The sequence below is a fragment of the Bubalus bubalis genome, chromosome 24, assembly GCF_019923935.1.
Source record: "Bubalus bubalis isolate 160015118507 breed Murrah chromosome 24, NDDB_SH_1, whole genome shotgun sequence".
Taxonomy (NCBI): Eukaryota; Metazoa; Chordata; class Mammalia; order Artiodactyla; family Bovidae; genus Bubalus; species Bubalus bubalis.
Genome location: NC_059180.1, coordinates 7,866,802 through 7,885,444, shown reverse-complemented (window position 1 = coordinate 7,885,444; position 18,643 = coordinate 7,866,802). Strand labels below are relative to the sequence as shown.

Here is an 18,643-nt window from a genome sequence, read left to right as displayed (position 1 = left end):
TCCCTGGGAAACCAGGCATAATTTCTGGCTAGAGTGGTGCTCAAGTATTTGTTGAATGAAAGAATAAATGAGTGAATAAAGGGGACCCCACAGAGGGAGTGCCACTCTTAGGCTCCCAAAGCATTACAGCCCTCCTTGGACAGGTCAACAGTTCATCCCTCTGTTCATGGTCTGTACCGCTTCTACCAGAGTTTGAACCATCATCACGGCTCCCCTGAATTAATGCAGCTGGTTTTCCTGTTTCCATCTTCTTCCCCTACTATCTACCCCTTCTCCACAGGATGCTTAGAGTGATCTTTTTAAAACTCAAATCCTATTATGTCTCTCTTCTGCTTAAAATCCTCTGGTTAGCTTCCTAGTGCCATCAGGATAATCTTCCTAAGCATTAATGAGCCTACAAAGGCTCTCCTCCCGTCTCAATCCACTGTCTCCCTTGAGCCTCTGTTCCAGCCACCTGCTTCTTTTTCCATTCCTCCAAGAAGTCCAGGCTCCCTTTCATCTGGTTAAAAGCTATTTTCTTTCAAAAGCTTTCCCTGGTCCCTCCTCCTAGACTCAATTGTTTTTGTTCAGTTGCTAAGTATCGTTAGATTCTTTACAACCCCATGGACTGCAGCATGCCACGATCCTCTGTCCTCTACTATCTCCCAGAGTTTGCTCAAATTCATGTCCATTGAGTCAGTGATGCTATCTAACCATCTCATGCTCTGCAGCCCCCTTCTCCTTTTGCCTTCAATCTTTCCCAGCATCAGGGTCTTTTCCAATGAGTCAGCTCTTAGCATTTGGTAGCCAAAGTATTGGAGCTTCAACTTCAGTCCTTCCAATGGATATTCGTGGGCAATTTCCTTTAGGATTGACTGGTTTGCTCTCCCGGCTGTCCAGGGACTCTCGAGTCTCCATGGAGTACTCATTTAGTTTTAGTGTTACACTGCTCGGTCATGTCTGACTCTTTGTGACCCCATGGACTGTATAGCCCACCAGGCTCCTCTGTCCATGGAATTCTCCAGGCAAGAATGCCCTGAAAGCTGCCCTAGACTTAGCACTCTATTCTTCTCCCATCCAACTCTCACCAGTATTTCATGGAATCATTGGTCTATCTCCTGCCTAGACTGTAAACTCTATAGGAGCAGAGACCTGGTGGGAAGCGGTTTGTTCCAGTTTGACACAAGGAAGGGCTCAAATATTAATATTTGCTGAGTAGCTGAGTGAGGCTGAGAGGAAGAAAGGCTGCTAGCAGTCTTTGAGGGTAAGATAAGCTTAAGCAGACCAAGACCAAGGGCAGAGGCCAGAGACGTGCAGAGCGGTGGAGGGCGGTGCAGGGGAGGGGGCGGGGTGGGGGTAGGGAGAGACAGGGCCTAGACTATGAGTTTGATGAACAAATGGCTGAGATCCAGAGACCACCCTCCCTGCCCCTTGTCTATATCTCAAAGACCCTCAGGACCAACCTTGCACGCCCAGGCCTTTGTCCGGGTGCCCCTAAGCGGCTGGTCGTGAAACTCTCAGCCTAGTACACCTGTCTGCAAGTACCTGGGCCTGCCCCTTCCAAATGCCAGTTTTAATAAAAACTGGCCTTATAATTTTAATAGTCCTCTGCAGGGTAATCCTCCCCTAAAACAAGAATAAAGATCCCAGCCTGGCCCGATTGGGGGCGGGTGGAGTGTCAAACGCTCTTTGTAAACTGAGAATGGCCGGACAGACTAGAAAAGCTCGCCTTCACCCCAGGTTCTTGGGCGCTCTTCCTGACCTTTTTCTCCTGACCCCGCATAGGTGGCACCAGGCTTCCACCCCAGTACCAGGCACACCCGCCTCCCCAGTAGCGGAGCCCAGCACGCTCCCCAAAGCCCCGAGGGGCGCGCCCGGAAAGGGCCGATTCTCAGATAGGAGGGGAGGTGGTGCCTTTGCCTTTGGCTCCGCCCCACCCGCACGCCGCAGCTTGCTGTGATTGGCTATGTCAGTCCATGGCTCTCCAATCAGGAGGCTACCCCGGAACCAGAGGTGGGGCTTCGGTTCTCACGCAGGGCGGCTCCTAGTGTCTCTCCTCTTGGGGCGTCCACCCCGCCCTGCCCCTCCGCCGTGACTCAGCAGGAAGGCGCGACCCGACTGGGCCGGAAGGGCCGAGCCAAGTCACCCCCTCCAGGTCCACGCCACTGAGCGTGTGGGACTGGGAGGAGGATTTGGGGGCAGAGGTGAGAATTCCTAGACCTGATCCCTGATCTTTGTGATCCAGAAAAACTGATCCTTCTCTGACCCTGCATTTCCCTTTTGTACAGTAGCGATAAACACGTCCAGAAGTCAGGAGACACGGTTGTACTAGTTAGTAGGAAAAGCATGGGGCTTCTCTAGAGTTTGACAGTTCAGGGAGCGAATCTCACCCTGTTAATTATCTAGCTATGTGATCCTAGCCAGTCCCTAAATCCTCCTGTGTAAAATCATAGGAAGATTTTTATCTCCATCTCTTAGGTTGAGACAGTGAAATGAGACAATGAATACAATGTATATGAAACCACTTAATTTCATAGGTGGCTGCAGAATTAAATTAGGAGATCCAGCTTTGATTAGCAAAACAAAAGGGACAGTTTTGGAAAGCTAGTCCTGGAGGCTAGGCAGTAGACAAACAGTTCTGCCTAAGAAATGGGAAAGAACCCAATCTAAAAATGGGCAAAGGACTTGATAGACATTTCTCCAAAGAAGATACACAAATTGTCAATAACAACAACAACAAAAGACACTTGACATAATTAGTCTTTAGGGAAATACAAACCCAAACCAGGAGATAACACTTCACAGTCACTAGGATGGCTAGAATTTTTTTTTTTAAGGGGATGGGGATGACAAGAGTTAACAAAAATGTGGAGAATTGGAACCCCTGTGCAGTGCACGTGGGAATGTAAAGTGGCCCATCCACAGTGCAAAACGATTTGGTAATCCCTCAAAATGTTAAGCATGGAATTATCATTTTTGCTATTGTTGTTTAGTTGCTAAGTCATGTCTGGCTGTGCAATCCTATGGATTGTAGCCCACCAGGCTCCTCTGTCCATTGGATTTCCCAGGCAAGAATACTGGAGTGGGTTGCCATTTCCTTCTGCAGGGATCTTCCCGACCCAGGGATCAAACCTGGGTCTCCCATATGGCCTGATTGTATGTCTACAAAATGTCTAGAAGCCATCTGGACAGAAAGTGAATTAGCGGCTGCCAGATGCCCCAGGGGTGGGGAAATGGCGAGTGACTGCTAATGGGTATGAGGTTTTTTTGGTGGGGTGATGAAATGTACTGGAATTAGATAGTGGTGATGGTTGCACAACCTTGCAAATAGCTAACGGACCACTGAATTGAACACTTTAAAAGGGTGAATGCTATGATATGTGAATTATATCTCAGTAATGCTGTTGTTTAAGAAAAGGCAAAAATGTAGGAGTCAGAGGGCTTGCAAACGTTGGGGTAGGAGACAGGGAGGGTCTCATTTGGAGTAGGCTGTTAGGGCTAGAGTAGAGAAAATCAAAATAAAAATGATGTGGGAATGTGCCTGTGTGTGCAGTGGTGGTGATGGTGGCCCTGTGTGTTCATGTGAATATACAAAAGAGCTCTTTAAAAACAGGATGTGTAGGGACTTCTTGGTGGTCCAGTGGTTAGGACTCTGAGCTTCCACAGCAGGGAACCTAGGTTCCATCCCTGGTTAGAGAATTTGTATCCCACAGGCTGTGTGGCATGGCCAAAATAATAATAATGGACATGAGTTTAAAAAAAACCAGGGTATCTAATTTTTAATTTTCAGTTGTTTGGTTCTTTAATGTTGTTCTTTACATTTATTTATTTGGCTGTGCTGGGTCTTAGTTTCGGCACACGGGGATCTTCGATCTTTGTTGTGGCGTGCTGGATCTTTATTTTTTAACATTTATTTATCTATTTATGGCTGTGTCAGGTCTTAGTTGTGGCACGTGGGATCTTTCGTTGCTGTCCGCGGGCTTCTCTCGAGTTGTGGCACTGCATGAGTTCCAGAGCCCACGGGCATGAGGGCTTAGTTCCCCCAAGGTGTGTGGGATCTTAGTTCCCAACTACGGATCAAATCCAAGTCCCTTGCATTGGAAGGTGGAGTCTTAAGCACTGGACCGCCAGAGCAGTCCCTCAGCTGCTTGTTGAATGCTTGCCCCAAATCAGTGGCCAAGCGTGCACTGTGCGCAGCCTGGAATAGGTGGAACTTTAGGGGTGAAGGGCTTAGTCAGTGAACAGGTAAAGGGGGAGTCACAAAGGAGGTAAAAGCAGATGCTGCTGCTGCTAAGTCGCTTTAGTCGTTTCCGACTGTGCAACCCCATAGACGGCAGCCCACCAGGCTCCCCCGTCCCTGGGATTCTCCAGGCAAGAACACTGGAGTGGGTTGCCATTTCCTTCTCCAATGCATGAAAGGGAAAAGAGCAAGTGAAGTTACTCAGTCGTGTTCGACTCTTAGCGATCCCATGAACTGCAGCCTACCAGGCTCCTCCTTCCATGGGATTTTCCAGGCAAGAGTACTGGAGTGGGGTGCCATTGCCTTCTCCAAAAGCAGATGGGAGATTCAGAAATCAGCAAAAGTCAGGGGGACTTAGCAGGACCTAACCTCCATAAGGGGCTTCCCTCATAGCTCAGTTGGTAAAGAATCTGCCTGCAATGCAGGAGACCCCAGTTCGATTCCTGGGTTGGGAAGATCTGCTGGAGAAGGAATAGGCTACCCACTCCAGTATTCTTGGGCTTCCCTTGTGGCTCAGCTGGTGAAAGAATCTTCCTGCAATTCAGAAGACTTGGGTTTGATCTCTGGATCCCCTGGAGAAGGGAAAGCCTACCCACTCCAGTATTCTGGCCTGGAGAATTCCATGGGCTGTGTAGTCCACGGGGTCGCAAAAAGTTGGACACAACTGAGCAACTTTCACTCACTTCACTAATCTCCATAAGAATTCCTGAGATTTTTGGTAGGGATCCTTGGTATCCTATTTTAATGGGCCCTTTTAATTAATCTTAAGAGGCAAGGTGCAGTCAGGAAGTTGAAAGATGCGGGAGATGGCTAAGAGGCGCATTGCCCTTAGAATAAAACTCCTCCCTGTGGCCCAGAAAGCCCTGAGTGGTCTGACCCTTACCAGCTTTCCTGACTTGTCTCTTGGCACTTTGCTCCAGTCACAATGCCCTTCTTTCTGGTCCTTCTGCAGGCCAGGCTAAATCCCTAGTGACGGACCTGGAATGGTCTACCCTAAACCTTTTCATGGTCAACAAAAGGCTCATGGCTGGTTCCCACCCAGGCCCAGTTCAAGTCTCACCTCCTCAGAGGCTTTCCCTCACCATCCATTCCCTCCCATAACACTCTGCTTCATGTTCTTCCTAGCACGAATCACTGCTCCAAATCTCTTGGCTGTTGATTTGTTCAGTGGCTTATCACGGGACTTGCCTTGAAGGTAACCTCTGGGCCCTGCAAACAGAAACGGGTCTAGATCTTTCTGGGGCTCTGCAGCCCCAGAGTCCAGCCCAGTGCGCAGACTAGCACACGGGTGCTCCAGAAATATTTGCTCAGGTCCTCTGTTTACTGGCCAGCTATTATTTGAGCACCTGCCGTGTATGAGGTCTCGCACACAAAGTTGAACACAACAGCCCCAGCCCTAGGAGGACACAGCCGAGTCAGAGCAGTCCGCTGAGATGCGTGGGTCAGTGTTGTCCCTGGGCAAGTGCATGGTGTGATGGGGGCTCCTAGTCCTGACCGTGGGTGCGGAGCGGGTACCCGTGAAGGCCTTCTGGAGAAAGGAAAGCTGAGCCATGAGGCTAAATAAGAGTTGACTAAGGGGGAAGGAGGGGAGAGGGTGACGTGTATTCCAGGCAGAGAGAACAGCATGTGCAGAGGCCCGGTGGGAAGAAAGCCCAGACATTAGAGGAACTGAAAGTAGTTCAGCCTGGCGAGATCCTGGCACCAAGTGGTGATGGATGATGTCAAAAACACAAGCAGGGCCAGTCTGTGCAGGAGACTTTGTAGACTGAACTAAGGAGTTGAGCAAATGGCCTTCCCTGGAAGTCCAGTGCTAAGACTCCTTGCTCCCAATGCAGGGGGCACAGGTTCAATCCCTGGTCAGGGAATTAAGATCCTGCATGCCATGTGCTGCAGCTAAGAAATAAAAGAATCTTAACTTCCAGTCCTGCATCTACTCTGCAAACCTGGATAAATCATTTCCATTCTCTGAGCCTCAGTTTTCCCTGTCTGTAAAAAGGGATGCTAATACTTCCCTTGAGTTGAGCACCGATGAAAGCACTTTGTTAGATGGGGAAGGGGAGTCCAGGGGTGGGAAGCTGTGATACACCTCAAGACAATGAATGTGGGTGTACCTCAGTCAGTCAGTCAGTTCAGTTGCTCAGTCATGTCAGACTCTTTGCGACCTCATGGACTGCAACATGCCAGGCTTCCCTGTCCATCACCAACTCCTGGAGCTTGCTCAAACTCATGTCTTATCGAGTCAGTGATGTACCTGGAGAGGTAATAACCATGGGCTGTGCAAAGTGATAGCGTGCTGCACTCAGGTCTGAGGCTCTGGGTGGCTAGAACTTCCCTGTTTCTCTGCCTGACTCCCTCCATTCTTTGGTGCTCTCACAGGAGGAGATGAGCACACATCCTTCTACTTCACCATCCTGAACCAGAAGCCCCGACTCCTGAATTCTTCAGCATTGTCATTCCTTTCCCTCCTCTAGCCCTCATCCCTCCAATGACACAGTAGGTTGCAGGGCGCTCCCTGACAAATGGAGACAAAACCGATACTGCCAAGAGCTGATGGAGTTTGGAGCATAAGTGTCTGCCTCGTTCTTTGGCTGGCAGCCAGGACTTGGGTTTGGAGCCTGTGGGAAGCAGAACAATGCCTTCCCCTCAAAGATGTCCATGTCCTAATCCCTGGAGCTGGTGAAAATGACTTTACATGGTTAAAAAGATTGTGCAGATGTGCTTAAATTAAGGACCTTGAGATGGGAAGATTATCTTGGATTATCCAGGTGGGCCTGATATAATCATAAAAGACCTTTAAGGATGGAATAGGGAGGCGGGAGAGTCAGAAAAAGATGAGATGATGGAAGCTGGGGTCGGAGTGATGCAATTGCTGACCGGAAGGAGGTCTTGAGCAGGCATGGAATGCAGGCAGCCTCTAGAAGCTGCTAAAGGTGAGGAAATGGATTCACCTCCGGATCCTCTAGAAAGAATATCGCCCTGCCAACACTCTTGAATTTAGATCGGGGAAACCCATTTCCGACTCGTGACCTCAGGAACTGTAAGATGATAAATTTATGTTGTTTAAAGTCACTAAATTTGTGATAATTTGTTACGTAATGAGAGAAAACTCATACAGAGCCTGCAGGCTAATGTGGAAGGCGGGGCTTTTTTGGTCAGACAGTTGCTATTGGCAAGTCATGCACCTTGGGGCTGAGAGAGGCTCTGGCAGGATCCCCTACTTCTCTGTGGCTCTAGGGCTCCAGGTGAGGTACCCCAAGAGCAGCCCTTGGGGAAGCCCCAGTGCTGCTTCCTTTTCCCCATCATTCTTTCTGCCTCCTGTCAATTTTTTTCTCTTCTAGTCATTCCACTGCGATGACCGCCGTGTTTTGTGACCTTGAGTAGACCCCGTCGAGGACCCAGATTTCTGTGAAGGTAAAAGTGAGGATGGCCCAGGGGACCTTCTAGGGGCCTTCCTGGCGGCCTGACACTGTGAGTCAGCGTCTCCAGGATGCGATGGGCCTGCAGAAAGCTCTCTGATGATGCTCTTGACCCGCCCTCCATCCCCCAGCTGGTTTCCTCCAGAGTCCTAACCAGAGTCTTTCCTGCTGCCACAAACAATGCACTTATGCACTAACATTGACCTTGGTTAAAAGACGAAGGGGGCGGAAACAATGCTTTATTGACTTGGCACCTATGAACGGGTGGCTACAGGCCCCCAGGGTTCTTTGCATCTGCAAAATGGAGGCTCTGTCGTGGGGGCAGCAGAAATCAGAGTTGCTGGTTCCAGCTGCAGGGAGGGACCACTGTCACTGCTTTGGCCCCTTCCGGTCCCCTTGTCCAGCCAAGCACCATCTGGCCCTCTTGGAGCAGGCCAGCGCAATGACCCCGGTTCTTCTGCAGCCCTTGGCAGTCTAAGGTCAGAACTGTAGGCCTCTCCTGCCTTCCCTCTTCTTGAGGATTCCAAGATGAGTAGAGGCGGGAAGGAAGGGATATACCCCATTCTGGACCTTCTGGAGGACAGACCAGGAAGGCTGGGTCAGGGTTCCCGTAACGGGACCCCTGCCAAAGAGGACAGTTAGGAGTTATTCACTCCCCACCACTTTCTGTTTGAGCTGAGCAGAAAGTGGGAGTTTTCATTGAACTGGGCCCACCATAGGTGACGACAGTGAGGTCAGACACTAAGTCGCTGGGTTCTGCTTCCCTAGGCAGGACCACGCCATTTGGGCAGGCTCTCTCCCAGGCAAGAGGAGGGCAGGGCAGAGTGAACTGCTGCTGTCACAGGAGGAGGACTTCCTGAAGGAAGAGGGGCAGGCCACAGTAGGCTCCCAGAAGAGGTGGTCTGCAGAGCAAGCTGGGTCACTCCGGCAGGCACAGGACACTGGCATCCTCGCTGTGGTCACAGTTGTGGGCATCCCAGCGGATGTGGGAGCACAGCAGCAGGGCACTCTCGTCCCCACGGCACTTGACATTGTCCAGGAGAATAGGGCCTCGGCCTGGGCCAAAGTGGGCCTCACCAGGGGCTGCCAGGGCCTGGCCACAGCCCAGCTGGCGACACAAGACGCCAGCTGCCCGCAGGTCCCAAGCATCGTCACAGACAGTGCCCCACCGCTGCCCTAGGAAGAGCTCCACACGCCCCTCACATCGGTGGGCTCCGTTGGCCAGTCGTAGGTGTCCTGTGGGGGGACAAGGCCTGGGGCTGGAAGGGGCCGGCCCAGGCCAGGCCACTCCCAAGCTAGGCCGGGGAGGGGTAGTTAAGAGGAGACAAAGGGTGGTGGTTTGGGACACCTCACTGCCCTGGGAGCCACTGGACAAGGGCAGACAAATGAGATAAAATAAGATGGGCATCAGGAAAATGTGTACAAGCCCTTGTGGGGTGCTCTGTGCATGATGCGAGCTCCATGCCTGCTCTCTCCTTAGTTGGCTGTTTACAATCCTAATACCTCAGCCCTACAGCTGTTGTCAAATGAGATTGTGTCCCTGAAGGTCATCACCATTTCCCCTCTCCTCTGGACTCCCCAAATTCAAGCCTGAATTCTTTCATTGATCTCCTCAGGACAGGAACCCCGTCCCTTTATTTTGGTCTCAACTCTAGAAATCTCTCAATTGCTCTAGCTTAAAACCCCCCTCCCTCCTTCCAGACATCATACCTCTATTGATGAGGCCTGAGACTAACAGGAAAGGACAAAGAGTTCTAGCACCTGGTGCAAATCTGCTGTGTAACCTGGGGCTGTGACTTCCCTCCAGATCTGGTCCCTCCTACTCTGATGCCTCCACCTCACTCTTAGGGACTATGAACACCTACCGTCCCTGGGCCGAGGAGTGGGTACCCGGGTGGTCTCAGCACCCTCCTGCTGGACTAGCTCCTCTGGACCTGGTTCAGCAAGGACAGAGAAAGAGGTGGCTGTGATACTAGGGAACCAGTCCCTTGAGACCAGGTCACCTCTTACCCTTCAAGGGAAGCCTGATCTAGGATCAGAAAGGGCTTCATAGGCCCCCACTCCTTGGAACAGAAACGGGGTTTGTGTTTCTCTCACTCTGGGCCCAAAGCAGAGCCCTCTGTGGCCAAAGCTACCACCAGGGCACCAAACAAGGGCGAAAATATCAATTCCCACATCCGTCAATAAAGAGACGCATTTTTAAATGTGTCGGACTCTGCAACTAACTATCCCTTTTCCAGTGACTTCCCAAGGGACAAACGTATGCTCCCCGAAAGCTGATCAATTTTCGTTGCTAACTAGAGCTCTTCGGATCCTTGACGCAGCACAGCAAAAGCTCCCGGACCACGCCCTTGACTGACTCTCCCACACTGAGCTCCGGCACTTCGGACTCGGCTCGGGCCCCGCCCCGCACTGCGGCAAAGGGCACTCCCTTCCCGGTCCCGCCCATGCCGCGCAGCCGCAGAGCGAGTGGGCTCCACCCGATGGTGGGCTCCACCTCTTACTGCGGAGCGTGAGCACTCTCCCGCCGCGCTCACGCTGCAGTGCCGCGGTGAGCGCTCACGCGCGACCCGGCCCATTTCCCAACGAACCCCGCCCTGCCCGCGCCGCAGAGCATGCCTCCTTGAGGCTCCGCGCATCCCCAGAGCCTGCCTCCGTGAGGCCCCGCCCATTCCTCAGAGCCTGTACGTCCCGCCGGCACCACGGTACGGGCCAGCGCGCGGCCCCGCCTACTTCACAGCAGACCCCGCCCATGCCTAAGTAAGCGCCTGCGCGGGGCCCCGCCCACTCCCAGAAGGCGTTCAGCCTCGCCTGTGCCGCACTGCACATGTGGTCCTGCTGCGGCCTCACCTGAGCAGAGCGCGCCCGCATCCTCATGGTGCCCGCAGTTGTGCTGGCCCCAGCCCAGGTGGAAGCAGTCGCTGAGGCGGGTCTCCGTGCCGGCGCAACCCACGTTGTCCAGCAGCACGGGGCCGCGGCCGTAGCCGAAGTGGCCGAGGCCCGTGGCGCCCAGCGCCGGCCCGCAGCCTGCCTCGCGGCAGGCCACGCGCGCGTCCGCGAAGTCCCAGTCATCGTCGCACACGGTGCCCCAGCCCCCGGCGTACAGCACCTCCACGCGACCGCGGCACGGGCCTGGGCCACCCACCAGCCGCAGCCTCCCGCCTGCAGGGCGCACAGGCCCGCGGCCAGAGGGGCTGGGCTGGGGCCGCCCGCTCCCTGGCAGAGCCCCGGCTCCACCCTGTCCCACCCGCAACGGAATCCCTGCCCTGCCACTTACTTTTCTTCCCTGCCGCCCAGGCGGCAGTGGTGAGCCGTGCGGGCTCCCTGGAAGGCAGGGCACCAACTCCTGTAGCTGCAGAGACAAGGCATCTAGAGCGTTTGATTGGGACAAAGGGGACTTCTGGCCTGCAGCAGGGCACAGGGCGCACCTACGGAGATGTCTGACCTTTACCACGCCTTCACCCTATTCAGCCTCAATTCTAGAGTTACCATGTTGTCTGCTGTGGTGGGGGCCTCAGGAAGCTTGAAGGAAATGAATCAAATTCTACTTCCAGATTTCAGTGCCAACGATAGTTCCAGCCCTCATTCCAAAAGTACTTCTATCCTTCATTCAACTTGTATCTCAATTTTCACAAGTCTCCTCGATTTCCAACCTCAGCACCCCATTCCACCCGGCCCCTGCCAAATTTTATTTCAGAGCTTCGACGAAGTGCCTCCTCCCACCTTGCTGAACTTTTCAGAGCTCTGGATTTCATTCTTGCTCCATCTGTTCATCCGTTCTCTCACCCACGTCTTTACCATCTGGTCAAAAGCCCTGGCCTGCTAGCCCAGGCCCCCTCCCCATGGATCCAGACAGCCTTTCCAATTCCCAGTCCCACCCACCTCATCCCTACCATTCCAGCCTGGAGGGCAGGGCTCCTTACCCTCTGGTTCTGTGTGCCAGGCCCAGTCCACTCTTGTGGCTGACGGTGGCAGTGCTGTGAGAGTCGAGTGGCCCAGGACTAGAGTAGGAGAGAAGGGAGTGGGGTCAGAGGCCAAGGTTCTGGTTCCTGGAGAGGATGAGAGGGTTTCCCTGGAGAAGACAAACAGATTTTACTTCCAGAGCTGGAGGCTCAGCCTCAGCTGGGGTCCAAGGAAGTCTGCCCCACTTTGCCAATTCTGGTCATTTATTTGTGCTGCCTAGGCATACACTCTACAGTTTATACAACACTTTCACAAGCATGTTTTCATTTCTTTCCAGGGTTCTCAGAAGCCCAATGTATGTTCAAGTTGGGGAGATAAAGAAGGTCTTGCCCACCAGGGAGGGCCATGCACAGTCCTGAGGGGCTTGCAGAACAAAACTCACTATCCCCGTCTTACAGATAAATAAGATTAGAAGGGGCAAGGGGCATGCTCAAGATTATGCAGCAAGGTTAGCTGAGGCTTTTCCAGGGCTCACTCTGCCTCATTGGGCCTCAGCTTTCCCATCTGTAAATCAGGATTGATGGCTCCTGGTTTGCCGTGAGGCATGGGCAAGCACTTAATATCTGGCAGAGTGGAGTCCATCTGTAAACTGCCATAAACAGCCCTATTATTTCTATCTGTTCAGAAAACCTTTCACTGCGGAAGAAGGACCAGGTGAGGGGAAATACTATCATAAGAGAATCAGGATTGAAGAGATGGGGAATTCTGGGGACATACCTGAGTTTCAGTGAAAGAATTCTGGAGTATCTCTGGAGCTCTCTTAAAGTACTATTACTTTACTCCAAAGTATTTCACCAAGAGTGCTTAGTAATCAACAACTGTAATCAACAAGAACCTACTGTATAGCACTCAACATACTGTAATAATAACATATATGGGAAAAGAATCAAGAAAAATCCATGTATATACATGTATATATGTATAAGTATAGTTTAAGGGTTCAAAGAGTCAGACATGACTGAGCACGCACACACATATGTATAACTAAATCAGCGTGCTGTACACTGAAAAGAATTACAACATTGTAAATAGACTACATTCCAATATAAAATAAAAATTAAAAAGAAAATGCCAACAATTAAAAAAAAAAAAAAGTACTTAGTGCCAGAAACTCAGCAGTGGCCACAGGACTGGAAAAGGTCAGTTTTCATTCCAATCCCAAAGAAAGGCAATGCCAAAGAATGCTCAAACTACCGCACAATTGCACTCATCTCACACACTAGTAAAGTAATGCTCAAAATTCTCCAAGTCAGGCTTTAACAGTCCGTGAACCGTGAACTTCCAGATGTTCAAGCTAGTTTTAGAAAAGGCAGAGGAACCAGAGATCAAATTGCCAACATCGGCTGGATTATCGAAAAAGCAAGAGAGTTACAGAAAAACATCTATTTCTGCTTTATTGACTATGCCAAAGCCTTTGACTGTGTGGATCACAATCAACTGGAAAATTCTGAAAGAGATGGGAATACCAGACCACCTGACCTGCCTCTTGAGAAATCTGTATGCATGTCAGGAAGCAACAGTTAGAAATGGACGTGGAACAACAGACTGGTTCCAAATAGGAAAATAGAAAAAGGAGTACATCAAGGCTGTATATTGTCACTGTGCTTACTTAACTGATGCAAAGAGCCGACTCATTTGAAAAGGCCCTGATGCTGGGAAAACTTGAAGGCAGGAGAAGAGGATAACAGAATGAGATGGCTGGATGGCATCACTGACTCGATGGACATGAGTTTGAGTAAACTCCGGGAGTTAGTGAAGGACAGGGAAGCCTGGCGTGCTGCAGTCCATGGGGTCGCAAAGAGTCGGATACGACTTAGTGAGAACTGAACTGAGTGCCAGAAAATTCTGGAGACATGTTTGGAGTACTGTTAGACAACTCTGGAGTATTGGTGGGGTGAAGTCACTCAGTCGTGTTCGACTCTGTGCGACCCCATGGACTGTAGCCCACCAGGCTCCTCCATCCATGGAATTTTCTAGGCAACTGGAGCGGGTTGCCATTTCCTTCTCCAGTGGATCTTCCCCACCCAGGGATCAAGCCCGGGTCTCCCGCATGACGGGAAGACGCTTTACCGTCTGAGCCACCAGGGAATCTCAATTGGTGGGGTAATACTGCAGTATTACATAGTCGTGGAGTCTACTAGAATTTTATGAGGCACTTCTAGAGTCGTACTGAGAAATAAAAACTAATTTGGGGGCCTTTTCGAAAGAGCTCAGGGAAACATCAAGCCACTCAACATGCCGATCCCCCGCCCCCCGAGGCCCCTCTTCCGGTCTGCTTCAGAATACGGCCCCTCCCCGCCCCGCCCCCCGCCCCGCCCCGCCGGCCCCGCCCCCAGCCCCGCACCTGCGCAGAGCGCGCCGGCGTCCTCGTGGTGCCCGCAGTTGTGCACGCCCCAGCCCAGACTCAGGCAGGCTGCTAGACGGGGCTCGCCGCCTTCACAGTGCACGTTGTCCAGCAGGATGTGCCCCGTGCCGTAGCCGAAGAAGGCGTTGGTAGTGGCTGCCAGGGCCGCCCCGCAGCCCAGCTGGCGGCACACCACGGCCGCGTCCGGCAGCCCCCAGTCGTCGTCACACACGGTGCCCCACAGGCCACCGTGCAGGATCTCCACTCGGCCCTGGCACGGGCCTGCGCCCCCCACCAGGCGCACGCTGCCCTCACCTGGTGATGGGGGCGGGAACCAGGAGCATCTCCCCCAGGGCTTTGCTGCCCATCCCAATCCAGTGGTCGGTCTTCCTATTGCCCCAGGCCCTCTGCATTACCCACAATACATGGTGTCCCAGGACCTAACACCCAGGAAGACCTGCTCACCCACTTACCCCCAAAGCACTGCCTCCTCACAGTCTAGATTAGGGGCGCTTTTGGGGATCTGAGGATAGAAACCTATAACTCTGTCACTTTCTGCCTGCCCTTGTCCACGCTCTCCTAAACTGTATAGAATGTGCTGATTCCTTACTTCACAAACAACTCTGCCTCCAGGAAGCCCTCCCTAATTTCTGAGGAGTGGGATCCTCTTCCTCCTCTGGACTCCCTTGCCTTTTTATCTGTCCTTTAAGAGAATTTTTCATTTTTCGTTTTCTTGCTCTAAGATCATTATCAGCATTTCTATATATAGTATATCTGACTCTCCCATTGGATTAGGTTTCAGCCCCCACCTCTTTTGGAGAAGGAAATGACAATCCACTCCAGTATTCTTGCCTAGAGAATGCCATGAACAGCGGAGCCTGGAAGGCTACAGTCCATGGGGCCACAAAGAGTTGGACACGACTGAAGGACTAACCCTAGCCCACCTCTTTTATTTTCTCCAACCTTGTGCTACTATTTCTATCATCTCACTAGAATGAATCCTCTTTCCTTATCCAGATAGTGAGCAGCCTGCGGGGTGGGGGTGCAGGGGGCGGAGCAGGGGTGAGGGAATGACCAAACTCACCCATCAGTAATCCCTCTCTTCCCACTGCCTAGGGTAGGATTTGGGAGATTCCTCCTGGATGCCTCTCCTAAGACCCAGGTGGTCCCCCACATTGCCTTTGCTTACCTTTTCCATTCTGGGGCGTTGTAGGGGGTGCCCTGCTGGTTAACACTCTCCTTGTTGGGGGCTGCGTGGGCAAGAATTCTGGGAAAGAAGCAGGGTGGAAGAGAGGAAGATGTGGATATTTCTGTTCTCCATCCTCACACACACAGATATGTGAGGGGCAGTGTACGGACCCCTAAGTTTCCTGATCTCGGCTTCTGGCCACACAAAGGGTCAAAGCTGGGGACTCTGGGTAAGAGAGGAGAAAGGGCCGCCTGAGTCCTGAAAGCTGTAGCTTTAGAGGGGTTTGCTTTAGAGGATTTCTTCCAGTTCTTGGTTTCCTTAGTTTTTAAAGCAGCATCACATCACCTGAGAATTTGTTGGAAATGCAACATGCAAATTCTCAGGCTCCATCCCAGATCTGCAGAATCAGAAATTCTGGGATAGGGCTACCATCAGTGTGTGTGTGTGTGTGTGTGTGTGTGTGTGTGTGTGTTTCCTGTGCCATGCAGCATGTGGGGGTCTTAGTTCCCTGACCAGGGGTTGAGCCTGTGCCTCCTGCAATTGGAGTGCAGAGTCTTAACCACTGGACTGCCAGGGAAGTCCCACCATCGGGGTTTTATAATGAGCCCTCCAGCTGATTTTCTTAAAAAACAGAACTACTGCTTTCAAGGTCAAAGCCTCCCAGAGATTTGTTGCAGGTCTATGCCAAGTGGGCCTTAAACCACCAGACCCCAGTGGTCTGGATATAAAACTGGGAAGGGGGCTCTCTGCTCGGACAATCGAAGCCCTCAGTGGAAGCAGTATTGCTGGTTTTCAGCAGAGATCATACCATGAGCCGGAGCATGGCAGGGTCCAGGCTCCTGCCTGCCAGGCTGGGGGTCTTCCCCAGGACTATGTACACACTGCAGCTGCTGGCTTGGTCTTCACTGGAACATTCTTACCTCTGGGAAGTCCCTTCACGTGTCTAGCCCACAGCCCTGCTGCCCGGCAGTCTGTCTGCGCTTCTGAGTCACAGGCTGTCCCGCTCACCATCACACAGGACCGCCACGTCCTCATAGTGGAAGCAGTTGTGCACACCCCAGCCTCGGCTGCCGCACTCGCTCAGGGCGGCTTCCTGCCCGCGGCACTCCACGTTGTCCAGCAGGATGGGGCCTCGGCCCTGGCCGAAGGCGAGGGGCCGGGGCACGGGCAGCGCCAGGCCGCAGCCCAGCTGACGACACACCACATTGGCGTCCACCACGTCCCAGTCGTCGTCACAGACGCTGCCCCAGGAGCCCCCATGTAGGACCTCCAGGCGGCCCCGGCAGCGGCTCGGGCCCCCCACCAGCCTGAGTTCTGTGGAAAGAGTTGAACTGGCACGGGGTGGTAGTGGGGGTCACTGGGGCCTACCTAGAGGATGCCCACCTTGCCACGAAGCTGTGGGGACCTTGGGATCAGTCCCTCCTGGGCCTTATTTTGCCCTTTCTGTAAAATGGGGACACTGGAGCTGTCCCTTTGCATCTTGAGTAACAGAGGTCTTCTGAGCACCTGAGTGCTTTGGGAGCGAGAGTTGGGGGGAAGGGTGGGGGGAGAGGCAGGGGCACCTACCTGGAAAGGGCAGTGAGGTGGGCTGTAGGGCACCAGCTGGAACAGAGTGAGGAAGAGCATTGGCCCCTCAGCCCCCTCCCTTGGCCCCAGGAACACAGCCTCCCCTCCAACCCTCCCCTCAAGTCCTCACCATCACCCTCTTCCTCGTCACCACCCCTGCTTCCAAAGCCCCTGACTGCCCCAGTTGGCCTCTTGGCTTCATCCCTCGCCCATTGGTCCATGGGCCGCCCCAGAGAGATCTGCCTGAGACCCAGTCAGGCTGATCCCATTCCACTGCTGAATTCCTCAAAGCTTCCCCATTTCCTGCAGAAGTCCTGGACCCTGAACTTTCTCTGCAAAGCCTTTTAGGATCTTCTGAGTAGCCTCACCTTCCTTGTTAATCTTGCATCAGTCTGATCACCAGGTCTGTAATCTTGCTGTCTCCTCTGCTCCCCCTGCTCATTACAGCCCTGCAGATGGAGCCCCCTCCTATGGGAAGCCTTCCTGGAGCTCTCAGCTAAAAGGACTGTCTTTCTCCTCTGAATCTCTGGGTGCCATATACATACCCCTTTCCAGGCCTTCTGCCCAGTGATGTGGCCAGGTCTGTGTCATCTTGGTTTTCCCCAGAGCTCCCTGCCCAGAGTCTGTTACTCCCTAGCTTTGCCTTAAGGGTGTAAATTAACTTTGGGTTTCATTCTGGTTTCCCACTAATGAGTTTACCTATGTAAGTCTTTCTGTTTCCTTTGGGTTTCTTGTTTTTTTTTTTTTTTGGTTCTGGTTTTTTGGTCATGCTTTGTGGCATGTGGGGTCTTAGTTCCCTGGCCAGGGATAGAACCCACACCACCTGCATTGGAGGCACAGAGTCTTAACCACTGGGCCACCAGGGAAGTCCCTATCAGTCCTTCTGCTTCTGTATATGTCAGCACTGTGCTCATTGCTTTATGTGGCCTGGCTCACTTAATCATTAGGACAACTTATGAGGCAGCTTAGATTTTGCAGAAGGGAAAACTTCAGGTTTAGTGAGGTCAGGCCACTTGCTCAAGGCCACAAAGCAAATAAAGGATGGAGCAGGAATTCTAACCCAGATAGCCACACTCCTCTTCACCAAACAATTCTGAGCACGTGGCCTAAGAAGGAAACTGGCCTGGCATGAGAAGTTAATACCCCATAGTAGCCCTTCATTTGTGCACAGGCTTGTCAGACACAGCCCCATACCTTACCTTACAACCTCTGAGGCATGTACTAGTGTACCCATTTTACAGATGAAGAAACTGAAAGTCAGTTTCTTTTTTCCTAAGTTAGGTTAGTTCCTAGGTTGTTTGATTCCATCTGTTCTACCAGCTGGTTTTCCAACAGCCGTTGGTGAGCCCATGCCCTTTCACTCCTTCCCTATTTCCAGTATCCTCACTGCCTAGTCTCTGTGTGCATCGAACTCTAGCCTTTAACACTGAGCCTTCCACTCCCCCAACTCAGACCTTAGCTTTCATCAACCTGGGGCAAATGTCAGAGCTGGAAAGAATGTTGGAAAACACCTCGTTTACATGCTATGTCCCACCATAACTTTACAACTGGGAAAGCTGAGAGTCAGAAAAGGGAAGGGGAAGGGTCAGGGGAGTTGGGGGGCACTCACCCAGTGGCAATAAGAGGAGGAAGGACAGGGCTGGGGGGAGAGGGGAAGGGACAGTGCTCCTGTCTCCGGACCCCCATCCTCTGCTCCTCTCATCAGGCTGGGGACCAGTGTGCATCTCTGCTTCCTTGTGTGTCCAGCCAATGGGTGGTCTTTCCAGTGGTCCCATCAAGGTGCAGTGAGAAGTCACAGCTGGAACATCTGGCATTAAATGTTCCAGGTCTCTTCTTCCAGCTGGAAGGGCCCAGGGAGAGCTTTGTGGCGAGGGGGGTGGGGGGGGGATAGATGGACATTTACTGTTGCCTTAATTTTTTCCTGTTGCAGTGCATTCTGTTTATGA

The 18,643-nt window shown here is 52.3% G+C and overlaps 1 protein-coding gene and 1 long non-coding RNA gene across 2 annotated transcripts; one reads left to right on the top strand and one right to left on the bottom strand.

Annotated features, from left to right (window-relative positions):
• The first annotated feature begins 2,003 nt into the window (after positions 1–2,003).
• On the top strand, positions 2,004–6,924 carry LOC112581774. Its single transcript, XR_003106406.2, has 3 exons — positions 2,004–2,183; positions 5,345–5,414; positions 6,596–6,924. It is a non-coding gene; the product is annotated as an uncharacterized LOC112581774 (long non-coding RNA).
• A 940-nt stretch (positions 6,925–7,864) lies between these two features.
• On the bottom strand, positions 7,865–18,602 carry SSC4D (scavenger receptor cysteine rich family member with 4 domains). The gene is made up of 10 exons (XM_006057132.3): positions 18,307–18,602; positions 16,698–16,733; positions 16,140–16,445; positions 15,132–15,209; positions 13,943–14,257; positions 11,559–11,636; positions 10,913–10,987; positions 10,486–10,797; positions 9,501–9,569; positions 7,865–8,871 (listed from the first exon to the last, which is right to left on the bottom strand). The coding sequence occupies exons 1-10, from the start codon at positions 18,509–18,511 to the stop codon at positions 8,555–8,557; spliced, it is 1,791 nt and encodes a 596-aa protein (XP_006057194.2). The 5' UTR covers positions 18,512–18,602; the 3' UTR covers positions 7,865–8,554.
• Between the last annotated feature and the right edge of the window lie 41 nt (positions 18,603–18,643).